This window comes from Malus sylvestris, chromosome 15 (assembly GCF_916048215.2).
Source record: "Malus sylvestris chromosome 15, drMalSylv7.2, whole genome shotgun sequence".
Classification (NCBI taxonomy): Eukaryota; Viridiplantae; Streptophyta; class Magnoliopsida; order Rosales; family Rosaceae; genus Malus; species Malus sylvestris.
Window position 1 is genome coordinate 2,975,071 of NC_062274.1, and position 12,516 is coordinate 2,987,586.

The following is a 12,516-nucleotide window of genomic DNA, read 5'->3' on the forward strand; positions in this document are numbered from 1 at the left end:
GTCTCCAATTAAAAAATTATTACGTGACACCACAACATTTTATACCAATCTCATTCCCATAATGTTTTTGAGTTAGTGGTATTCAAGGAGAAGATTTACATAATAATACGATTCTTACTCGTAGCTAATTTTGTTTTTTGTTCCTAATTTTGCTTCATTATCGTTCATGATATTTAAACGTAAAACCTCCCTCAAGATGAAACTCAGTATCATTAGAATTTCTTGTGCTCCAAATCCATGCTTTTCCTACGTTTAGAAAAATGCGTGGGGAGAAAGGCAAAGAAAGATAAATTTATCCATCTTAATTAGTGCAATACGGCTCTATTTAACAATTAAGCTGGAAAGGTAAGAACAAAAATCTCTAACATCAACTGCGACTAATTAATTCTGCTTTAATGTCAAATCTCATCAAAACTAATAAATCTCATACAAAATTTGCATTTTCCGGATCAAAACATAGAAATCCCCCAAACCCCACCAGAAAAATAACAGAGCACTCTGTTTTTCTTCCTCTCTCAAGAAATATATGCCAAAACTGAAACAGAGCAAGCTGAGTTAAGCTCACTGGTTTTCATGTTGTACTTGTCCTTCTTGTAATCGCCTCTGCTGAGTCTCCGATTCATCGTCTTGGTTCCGAATATTTTCGGGTTCTTCGGGATCATGGGACCCCATTTCTTCTGTCACTTTCTCGGAGCTCTCCTCCTTATTTACTTCTTCGCTCATCCCCTGTTCGTCGGCATGATCGTCAGCGCCGCCGAAAGAAGCAGCTTTCGAGCACACGGAAACCGGCGTGGCCAAGAAAGTCGGGTTCTCATTCCCCGCCATAATAACCAAAATCTTCTCCTCGAACACCTTCACTGATTTATTCGACCCGTCGCCTTTCTCGTCGCCGCCGCCGCTCTCTAGGTCTCGCTCGCCTCCCTCTCTGTCCTCCAACCGGCTCGAAAGCTTCCAGTAAGAGCAGGCAAGGATCAACAGAGCAAAAGCAATCAGACCCAACATCCCCGCCAGGCCTCCGAATAGGTAGGGCACCGGAGAGTGCCACGGCGAGCGCTGCTGCTGCCCCATGGTTGTTGCAGTTGGCGGCAGGGATGATTCCAGTGGGGATTTTGCCACCGGAGTTGCAGTAGAGAAAGCAATTACGGTTCTCATATTTATGTTTAAATTTTAATTATATATTTTTTTAATTGGATTTTTGGAAATTTGGAAGGTTTTTGAGTCGATGAAAAGAAGGTGAGGAAATTTGAGCTGAAGAAAATAGAGGTGGTGGGTTATGGTATTTATAGCAGGGGAAAAGTGTTTGTCTCTCTGCTTTTTTTTTATTTATTTTTTAACTGTTTCACGGATTTGGCCCTGTTTTTCTGTTGTGTGCACTTCACGGTTGGAACATGCTGATGAAGAGCATTAAGGGGTTTGGGGGCTATAAAATACACGAACCGATGATTCTTGGGGCCCAAGTTATGAATTTATATTCGGTGGTACTATCGACATATCTATTTTTATCTTTTACATAATTTTTTTAATTTTTAGTCATCAGATCGAATTAATTGAAGAATATTAGTGGACAAAAATTAACAAGGGTGTGAAAGATAAGTAGAGATGTATGAATAGCACTATCGTGTATATTATGATAATTATATTTAAATTCGTTAGATTGCGAGTCTAAGACTAAACTACCGATCAAGATAAAATATATCATGATGTGTGATTCAAATTCGTTATCTAAAATTGAATGCATTCGTGTAACCACAAGAGTCTAACAATGAAACGTTAACATTAGATGACACTTTCAAACCTTTTATTTATTTGGAAGTTTCAACTGTAAAAATGTTATCAAGTTATCATCCTTGTAAGGCTATATAATTTCCCATTTAAGTGTTACACCTTCTTCAAATTTAGAAGAAAACAACGTATAGAAGTGCTCCAATTAATATACTAAAAGAAGGAATATAATAGGTGGTGCCTATTGCTGAAGCAATTAACTTTTCTTGGCCAATCAGCTTTATTTTTTATTTTTTTGGGTTCAATGTTGGCCCATGAGCTTGTTGGACGATGATTATAATTTGGGTGTTTTTTTGTTTATCTTTTACATGTGATGGTAATGTTCATCATCCTATTTATTACTTTTTGATGAATTTAATTTTGAAATTTAATTATGTCTATCTATTATATATATCTTAAAATTTAAATTCACCTAATAATAATAAAAAAAATAGTAAACAATATCACCGCTTAAAGGTAGTGAGCAAAACTATTTCCTTAAAATTTTCAATATTGCACTGGAGTGGATTATAGAATATCTAAATTTGAAGAGATGATGCGATTTGTTATTCTAACCCTCAACTAATAATGTGTACTCTTATTACTTTTTGAGATGTGATCAATATTGCACTGAAGTGGATTATAGAATATCTAAATTTTCAATTGTAAGAGAGTGGTACTTGAAGAACATGATTAACAACAGTAATTTGTACTCTTATTACTTTTTGAGATGTGGGATGATGAGGAATATAAATTATTATTCTAACCCTCAACTAATAATGTGTCTAGAAGGGAATGTTTTAGGTGGATGATGAAACTAAACATCTATTACTATTTCACATTAAATTTGGGGAATTGTTATTAGCACTTCAAAAAATTTATTATACACTCCTGACAAATGTATTTTTCTTTTTAATTATAGAAAGTTTGGAGTGCCAAATAAGATTTTAAGAGTGCTGATAACAATTTCCTAAATTTAATACAAAACAAAATATAACAAAATACGTTGTTTTAGCATAACAACTTATATAAAAGATGTACGGTTACCGTGACATTTTATATCAATTTTATAATATTAGGTAGAAATTTCTTTTACACATATCTTTATAGTTTAAACCGTTGACATAAGACGTCTTGATAACAGTGTATCCGTACATTGTTCTCCTACTCTAGGGTTTTGTTTCATGCTTGGGTCATATCTGAAGCCAGAGTAAAAACCCACTAAGTTAATTAGTCTTAAAGGGACATTATGTGTATCGAATGAAAATGATATTACAACAGTCATTGGATTAGGATAGAAAAGAATAGGCAATTGGTGGGTAAAGTGGCAGCAAAACTTGCATCACTTGCTTAGAGCATTTTCAAATGAGATGTCAAATTTTGAACATAAAATTTAAATTTGATAGCATATGTGACATTTTGGCATCTTTTTAAATTTTATTGTCCACCCGACATGTCAAACTAAATTATTATTTTATTATATTATAAAATAAATGATAAAATTAATAAAAACTTAATAAAATGCATTTAATAATTATGAAATCCGGACCATTCACCATTTCTTTTTAACAAGAGGGGACCGTTCATTTACCTCAACTGAACAAAATGGAAACGGGTCAACAACAACATTAATTGCAATTATGATTAAACCAATAAAAAACTTAATAAAAAGCATTAATAATTAATTTTGAAGTTGTTGTCAAATTTGACAGCAACTTTCTTGCTGTCAATCCATGTCATCGCCACATAGGATTTGACATTTTGGTTGGAGAACATTATTGTGGTATTTTTTTACTGTTTTATCTTATGTAGACATTTTGACATCTCTTTTAGAGATGCTTCTAGTGATCTGGTTGATGTTGTGTCCCAATTGATCCCACCATAATTAAATAACCATATTTATATGTAGCACCCCCACTTTCTCCACTCAAACATGTTTCTTTTCTCTTTCTAATCCACTTAAAAGAGATTTTTAAGCACAATTAGGGCAGACTTTGTAAAGTCATAATCATGTAGCACTGGCTGATGATGTAGTGAACTAAGAAATTCAATTTAAAAAAGCTGCAAATTGAATTTTGTCGGGGTTAATTAACAGAAAAGACACGAGGAGAGTTATAGAGAAAGAGGTGTATGAAACATATTGCATAGCTGACAAGAGGAAATAATAGAGAACTGGCAGTGTATAATAAGTTGGTAAGTGGTAGGATCATCACATGCTTTGTAGCTAAACAAAAGAAATGTTAATTGTAGCTTTGGATTGACTTAATAGGATCAATTATTTGATCAAGTACAGAGAATTAGCTAGCAAGCCAATCAACTCAGGTGGATAAAGATTGTGACTAGGGGGAGGAGGGGCCAGGGAACATTGGGAAAATATTTTGTGTGGGATTACGACTTTTTTTGGTGCTTTGCCATTATAATTTATCCCCCACCTTTGTACACACAGCCATCCTCTTTTTGCTTTGCTTGCCCACCACTTTATGCTTTGCTTGCCACCTTCTCCGCCCAGCAGGTCCCATTGCCTCCGTCATTTGTCCCTTCGTTCTCCCACCCTATTTCTATCTGTATATGTATTTCAACACATTAGGAGTGTACAAAAAGGTCTCAAGTTCGAAAACCCTAGGAAAAACTAAATGAGGATGCTTTACGTATGTAAGACTATTAATGATACGTAACGGTTGAATTTTCTATAGACGATAATCTAAATGTTTCTTTTGCTGTTACAGTACCTGGGTTAATCATCATATACGGTGAGGGATCAAAGATGAGTAACATGACTTCATTATTTATTTGGTTCGTCGTAGGAAGGCATGCATGCTGAGTTGATGTTTGTAACCAGCTAGCTGGCTAGGGTTTTAATGATTTAAGCATCTTTCGTGACTCACGACAGATTTTCAATTTGACCGTCATGTGTCACTATACTAATTGTGGGATATGTGTGCTAAAAAGTTAATAACTTAAAAAATAAAATTTCCCACCACTTCTATTAAAACACGTAATGTACCATATTCGTGCCTGTGTAATTTTCTTAATGGTTCATTTTACATATGAAAGTTGTCAATGGTGATGGATTCTTTATACACATTACACAGTTTAGACAAAAAGATATATTGCTACAAGTCAGACAAGTAGAAAAAGGAGAAATACCTTTGTGTAGTTTTTGGTTTATGAGAAATTAATCATAAATCTAATAATTTTGTGGCTGCCTTAGACATTGTGTCACACAGACGTTTAAACTCTGATATTATAATTCTTTAAAATAAAAAAAAATTATGTAAGTTTCATAATATTTAGAAATAAAAAAGTATAAAGTGCATGATTTAATGGCAATTTTTACGAAGGAAAATGAGGAATGCGTTGCAAGCAAACTTAATGTGGAATTCAACTTTATTCTCTCCTAGTTTTCTGACATTTGGTACCCAAATTTTTGCTTAAACATGAACTTTATACCAACGTGTTTTGTTTTAGTCACGCTTAAGTATTTTAACAATATTCTCTCTCCTTTTTCTGCTGTGTCATGGATTCCATGTTCTACATTGTACTTTAATTTCATGCATAAAGGCCTAAACGCAATTAGTAAATTGTAATTACCCTTTAAACACGATTTAAAACCAATTTTACTTCATCACGTTATATATTCCCTTTCTGTCACTCAAAGCCACTTAGAAAGTTGAAATTCTTCTCTGCACGGTTAACTTTGGTATCACCTTTCTTTCCACAAAACTCAAACAGATAATTAAGGAGATGTCCATTCAACTTTTGTACTTAATCTTCCTTTTTAACCACTAAATTCGTTGTTTTCATTAGTACCTAGAAGATTATTACCGGACAGGACATATCTTTTCATGGAAAAGCCTCTACAGACTTGCAGTGTATATGTGGTTCAGATTGACATCACAAACTCTGAGTGCAACACCAATTAGGGTTTCTGCCCCGCCACTTTATGATAAAAGTAATTAATTGGTAAGTGATGGTAAGGGATTGCCCGAACGATGTGAAATATATTAGTATTATAGTCAAAATCTATTGGACAGTACAGTACTTGTAATGGATAGGAGGCATGATTAAGCCAAAATTTGTTCATATTTAACGAAAAGGTTAGCGTCCAAACTAATCTAATTAGCAGAAACAAAGAAACCATGGGTAGGGTTTAGTGTTGGGAATCTTCTGCCCCAACTTGAGTGGTTTTGTGACGTACCTATCCTTTTAATATATGCTTTTCCCTTTGATTTAGATAAGGGAAGTAAAGTAGCACTAGCTCATAAGTCTGTAGCCATCACATAATACATTGCACCAAATCACACACACGCGCACACACACATATATATATATATATGTTATATGCATTATATTACTATAACATATTTATGTTTCGGTTTGGAGTAAAAACAAGCAATGAGACGATTGTTTCTACAACATTTAAGAGCGCTGGTTGTTGTATAGAAACATATTTGTCTCGTCATACCATCCCAAGTATGTTTTCCTTTAGTATTTTGGAGGGATTCTTAGCTATCATTTATTGCAACCCTTACAAAGCAGATTCTCTCATGTATCTAAGAAATGGCATACCTTAGACAAAGACCAAATCTTAAATTGGGATAGTGAGTTATGCAACGTCCCAGATGCTGCATATCACACTTTTAAAAGTTGTATTTCTCAGTTATATATGGGGAGTTTAATTATTCTATTTCATTTTCGTAGGTCAATTTAATAGAGATTTAGTACACAAAAGAAGATGCAGGAATCAATACAATTCGCGAAATAGTGATTGCTTCGAGAAATTTTTTATTGTGATCGAAATAGGGTGGTACACCACGTGTTTTTATATAAGTTGTGAGAAATTTTATTTTTAAGTTATTAACTTTTTAACACACATATACCATCAATTGTCTAGTAACATGTGATGTACCATCCCGTGTACCAGTCATACTGCAAAATCTCTCGATTGCTTAAGTGTAAAGATTATTACCAAAGCACACTCATCAAGTCGTTTCCTTAATTTATGTGCATATTATAAAAACAAAAGGACCCAAAATTTGGCTAATATTCGAAAATATAATCTCTCTTCATTTTCTTTTGTAACACGTGATGTACAATTCCGTGTATCAATTATACTGAAAAATCTCTCGATTGCTTCACTGTAAAGATTATTACCAGAGCACACTCATCAAGTCGTTTCCTTAATTTATGCGCATATTATAAAAACAAAAGGACCCAAATTTTGGCTAATATTTGAAAATATAATCTCTCTTCCTTTTCTTTTCGTAATACTATTACATATTTGCATGCACGGTGTGAAAATTTGATGGATTCAAAATTCAAAATTCTGTTTACTCTGATTTATTCCAAATTATGATTCTAATTAGATTTGTAAATCCCACTTTGTGTTGGCCTTGGCCATTCACAAAAGGTCACTGTTTGCAGGGTGTTTTTATTTCTTCTTTTTTTCACTCACTAGGCACAAGTGTCAACGTCCACAGTGGAGGCCAGTGGCCACGTATTCATATTTGTTTGAAAAATCAACCTTTTCTTCTTCTTATTTTTCCCTATTTTTATTGTTTTTATTTGTTCTTTATTTTTATGGATTCTTGGATGCCAAGGCCAGTTGAACAAGGAATATATCAACTCTGGTTTCCTTCATAGCTAATAAGGTCTGAGTGATTTGGACTCAAGTTTTTATCAGACCATGCTGATTTGACACTGTTTAACTAGTGACTCATTTATGCTACTATACAGGATTTTTCACATTTAATGTTATAGGACTTTTTTTCCACTAAAATGATTCTAAAACGTATAAATTGATGATAGTAATGCAAGAATGGAGCCCGAAAAATTTAAACGGACTACAATTTTTTTTTCAAAATCAGTTTTTAACAATTAAATATGCTGTGATAACATTCAAGAACCATATCTAATCATTAGACGGTAATTATACTAACCTAGTCTTTGGTTGAATTTAGTAGCAATCAAATGCAGGAATTGAAAACAAGATTGGGCTCAAAACTCGAGCCCATCTTAACTTGAGGAAAATCCAGGGCCAGTTTAAGACTTATCGAAAAGGTTTCTAAGCCAGAAAAGTAAAATCCAAACAATATTGTTTTTATATTGTGGATAGAGGTGGAAAAAAATACCAAAAATCTCAAACCGTACCCAAAAAATTCCAAAACCAAACTGAAAAAAATCTCAAATAAAAAATTCCTGAAAATTTCGGTACCTAATTCCAAACCGATTATGAAATTTCGGTACGGGAATTGGTCTTTCAATCTAACTTTTTTGGTAACCCAAACCGAACCAAAGTTAAAATATATATAATTTTAGATATTATAGGTTGTTGGATTGGTTGAGAATTAATCTTAGCCGTTCATTCAAAATGAAACCCTAAGACTCCCGCTTGACCTCCACTATTTCACTCTCGCCCCCTTTCCTTCAGACTCTCTCTCAATCGCTCACTCTCGAAAAACAAGTTCAAACGCCGCTCCCGAAATTATACCTGCCACAAGTCGCTGCATGTAGACTAAGGTAAAATGTTTAATTAAATTTTGGGTTTTTTCAAACTTAAAAAAGAAAAAACCCAAAATTTAATTAAACAGTTTACCTTAGTCTACATCTAACGGCTTGTGGTAGATATGGTGGCACAAGAGGTTTCAAGCTTGCCATCAGACGTTGTAGACCAGCACATGTCTGAGCTTGTCCCGCAAATACAAACTCCAAAATGTCACTGAATCCATCAATATCTTGCCTTGGAGGATTTTTGATGTTAGATGAAGGCCAACCAAGACATCCAATGCCGTTTACAACAAATACTGAGAGCGGGTTTGGGTTAACATTTCCATGCTAGAGTTCCTGAATATCAAGATGTTTCAACCCTCTCAAAATGTCCTTGTATTAAAATACAGAGTTATTCAATTACCTAAAAATTATTTTCAAGTCTTCAGTCGGCTCCCCAGTTAGAGGATTGATATTGTTGTTTGCATTGGTTTGCACTCACGATTCCAGAGTATGTTCAGTCTTCTCAGTGATGATCACATGCATATTTTTATTTACTTTGCAAATATGATCTACTTTCAGGAGATGTATTGACCTTGATGCGTTGTAGTGATACCAAGACAAAGCTTCAATCTTATTCAATAAATGATAAGACACCTTTCTTGCTCCCCCAACAAAGTTCCTTCAAACACATTTTGAATGTTGGTCGGCCTTGTTTCCAAAATTTAAACAGTAAATTATACAATCATAGTAATAAAGTGAAAACATAATCATACTAATAAAGTGAAAACATCCACAGTTAAGGCCTAAAGAGAGTGAGCTTAGCCTCGTAATAGGCTAGCAATAATGTGTTTCAAATTTAATATCTTTTTAAGATATTATTTTGACGAGTTTCGATATTGAAATAGATTTTGAGAAATTTTATTTGAACCCTAATTTTATATCTCTACACCCAACTTATCCATCAAACATTCAATTTTACCCTTAAATAAATAAATTAAAATGAATAATATTAGAACCCTAAACCCATTGATCTAAAAGGAAAACACATTTTTTTATCTTACACCCCTTTGTATTTTCCGGTAATCCAAGCATTGGCACATCCCTGACGATTTCAACGACAACAATTCCATCTTCTCTTTACCTTGTGCTGTAAGAACAACCCAAATCATATTAGCATGCTTTGCTAGGTTACAATCAAATGTAATGTGAAAATCCAAATGTTTTGATGATGATACGATAATTTTTAGATTTAGTAGTATAATTAATAACGGTTGTGTTGTAGGAGTATTTTTATAGATGTTAATTTGCTTGGTTTTTCATGAATGGTGTTGTATGATTCGGATATGGCTCTCAGTTTCCTCCCTATTGTCAATTGTAATAATCGATATCTTTTTATTCTTCTTCGAATCGTATAATTGTATATAAGAAATATCGCAAATGGGGATTTTGATTTTGATTTGAAGAAGAGGTAACCAGCCCATTCTTTTTGCTCAATGATTCTTGTTCAATTGTTGTTATTGAATTCTGTGTGGAATGCCGTTGGTTTTGGGTGGTTTTGTGTTTGGACCAGTTTTCTGTTTTCTGTTGTTGATTGAAATCAAATCTTTGAGAGTCTTTTATCCTTCATTATTTTGAAGTTACTTGAGTTTTCATCTCTATACTGTACTATACTATACTACACATTATTCTCTTTGACGGTTTTCTTGATATTAATTATTGGTCACCTATTCCTACTGTTGATCCTACCCAGGACAAGATACAAATGTCGAACAAGGATTGCTATTTTTACGTGCAGTTTCTGAAGCGAGTTTGCAAACTTAACATCAGTCAACTGTTACTATTCAAAAAGGGATCTACTTCTAAGAGGCCAGAATTTGAAGTTGTGTTTGCCAACCAAGATGAAAAATTTCCCATCTGGATGGGATTACTTAGCAAGGGTTCCAATATGCATTTTGTTGGGGGTGACAAGTTTTTCAGGTCTGGGAATGTTTCTCACTCTGAGTTGAGCCTGTGGACTCGGCCCAACTTAGAGGTCTACACCCTTGACCCTACATCCCAAACCCTCTATAAGGACAGTAACTTTCCCAACCTTTCTGGTCCCAAGTCCATACCTATCGTGGTCACCCTTGGGGATGAAAGCAAAGTATATGTCCTTTCAACAGATCCAAACCACTTTTCTGATTTTACACCTGAACCACTTTTCGAGGTTTTTGATTTTGTTTCAAAAACCTGGGAAGCTCTCCCTCCCCCCCCTGACCACCGTGGCTATATCATTTCCCACTATGCTATTGGGCGCAAGCTGTATGTTAATGCCGAGCTATTTTCATTCGTTTTTTATGCAGGTGAAGCCGTATGGCACCGTGACATCCCATTTAAGTTTCCCAATCTTTCATGCTCTCTAGAGTATAATGGCTTTCTAATTGCCCAGCCCTTCAACTTAGGAGGTCTTGTTGCCTATAACTTGGACTCATTTGGGATCAAAAGTCCTTATCAGTGTCTAGATCAGCTACGAGAAGTATTCGAGGATCCCTTTTACGACTCCGATTGCTCTCTCACCCGTCTTGACGATGATGGCCGCATGTGCCTCCTTTATCAAGGCATGCCTTTCAGCTATTCCCATAGGTTTTGTGCACGTGTAGCGGTGTTTCAAGTATTTGTCTCAAACTCTACCGACAATCCAGTTGTCACTGCCGTTCTAGAGGCTGTCGAAGAGTATGATATCGATGACTTTACAGGTGGTGATTACATTGTTTATTCTACATTCATCAGGTAAGCAAACGTTTTTCGATATCCTCCCTCTTTAATTTTTGCTTTAACATTGATCTGCATTTCGATTACCATAATGGTGATGTATTTCTTAGTATACTATATACGGCTGTGACATACTTCAATATATGTCTACCTTCTTTCATGCATTATGGTGTTTTTGAATTCCAAGTGTTTCGTATCTTTCATGCCTAGGTGAAATCCTCATTCCCTGTGGTCATTTTGTAGGTATGATGGTCTGAACAAGGACGATACCAAGGCTGATGTCACAAACTCAACTCTTTCTGGCGGCTTGGACAGGTGTGGTCTGCGAGTGAGACCGTAATTGTAACGGTCATTGTTTGTATGTGTTGTTAAATTTTGTATGATCAAATGCATATTTTATGTTATTGTAAGTGGGCAACATGTTTGTAAACCGGATCACAATGTTCCTTATTGCCTTCTTGTCGATGAAATTACGTTCCCTGTAATCAAATGTTTTGCTTGTATTCTTGACAGTCGCAGAGGCGTGGGCAAGCAAGCTTCGGAGTTTGTCACTGATGCTGATATGCATAAAAAACCAAAAACTACACTTTGTTAAATAGGCGAGGTACGCAACTGAATTTTTTTCTTTTTTTCATTTACTTTTCATAAGTTCTGATTCCAGTGAGTCTTTTAACTTGATAGTTTCTCCGTGAGTTGTTCAATTTTCTCTCCTCTCCCCCTTGGATCTAGATCGTCGATCTCTTGATAAGGCTTATATGTATGTATATTAAAGACAAACCCAATTAAGGGTTATATATTATATATGTATCAAATGTTATTTGTTAAATCCAAAATATCCTTTGATCTCTAATATGTGTGGATGACGGGGATGTAAATTTCTCTAACATGCTCCGTAGACCTATTGTTTTTGCCTCTGATTGATTTGGGAATAATATGTGTTTATAGCACGTGAAGGGATCTTGAGACTACTGAACTCTGCATTGACTAACATACAGGTTATGTGGTTTCATATTTGGTAATACAGTGTCACCGGATACGGTTTCTGGGCATGGCATGGAACTAAAAATCATCTCTGAATGCGCTGGCGATGAGAACAATAGCTGTATTACTTAGCAATGGGTATTCTACTCTTTTATCTCGATCGATCAACTCTTATAACTGTAGTAGCAACTTAATTTCATTAGCACTGTCGTAGTTAATCAATTTCAACTCACTTGGTAATGAATGGTTGCGTATGTAGTTTTATGCAATTTGCTGATTCAGATGTGCAAACATTCTTTCTTTATTCAAGGCACTGTAGTGTTGGATTTGGCCGGTAGCGTAAACAGTAATATGCTGATTATTTTATTGAACCCGTTCATATTATAATTTATCTGCAACATAACGTTAAGAGAAATCGATAAGCATACAACTTTCAAGCTTGGGTGTAGTTAACGGGTAAAACTGCATATTCTGCTTGAGTGGAGCATACAACTTTCAAGCTTGGGTGTAGTTAATCAATTTCAACAAACTGTT

General features: G+C 34.8%; 2 protein-coding genes across 4 annotated transcripts; one reads left to right on the top strand and one right to left on the bottom strand.

Annotated features, from left to right (window-relative positions):
- Positions 1-362: 362 nt before the first annotated feature.
- Positions 363-1,405, bottom strand: LOC126603699 (protein GLUTAMINE DUMPER 5-like). Its single transcript, XM_050270653.1, has one exon. It carries the CDS (start codon positions 1,150-1,152, stop codon positions 562-564), a length of 591 nt encoding a protein of 196 aa, XP_050126610.1. The 5' UTR covers positions 1,153-1,405; the 3' UTR covers positions 363-561.
- A 7,758-nt stretch (positions 1,406-9,163) lies between these two features.
- LOC126603691 (uncharacterized) lies at positions 9,164-11,851 on the top strand. 3 transcript variants are annotated; one of them, XM_050270639.1, is made up of 3 exons: positions 9,164-9,399; positions 10,001-11,019; positions 11,245-11,851. In XM_050270639.1, the coding sequence occupies exons 2-3, from the start codon at positions 10,013-10,015 to the stop codon at positions 11,339-11,341; spliced, it is 1,104 nt and encodes a 367-aa protein (XP_050126596.1). In that variant the 5' UTR covers positions 9,164-9,399; positions 10,001-10,012; the 3' UTR covers positions 11,342-11,851. The 3 variants fall into 3 exon arrangements, with proteins under 3 accessions (XP_050126596.1, XP_050126595.1, XP_050126594.1); XM_050270638.1 differs by lacking the exon at positions 9,164-9,399 and having other exon boundaries at positions 9,410-11,019; positions 11,245-11,359; positions 11,515-11,851; XM_050270637.1 differs by lacking the exon at positions 9,164-9,399 and having other exon boundaries at positions 9,410-11,019.
- The last annotated feature ends 665 nt before the right edge of the window (positions 11,852-12,516 follow it).

Excerpts from the sequence above, each read along its gene's own strand:
- LOC126603699 (XM_050270653.1), bottom strand. The coding sequence starts at position 1,152 with ATGAGAACCGTAATTGCTTTCTCTACTGCAACTCCGGTGGCAAAATCC.
- LOC126603691 (XM_050270639.1), top strand. The coding sequence starts at position 10,013 with ATGTCGAACAAGGATTGCTATTTTTACGTGCAGTTTCTGAAGCGAGTT. Across the intron at positions 11,020-11,244 it reads GTTTATTCTACATTCATCAG|GTATGATGGTCTGAACAAGG; the intron begins GTAAGCAAACGT and ends GTCATTTTGTAG.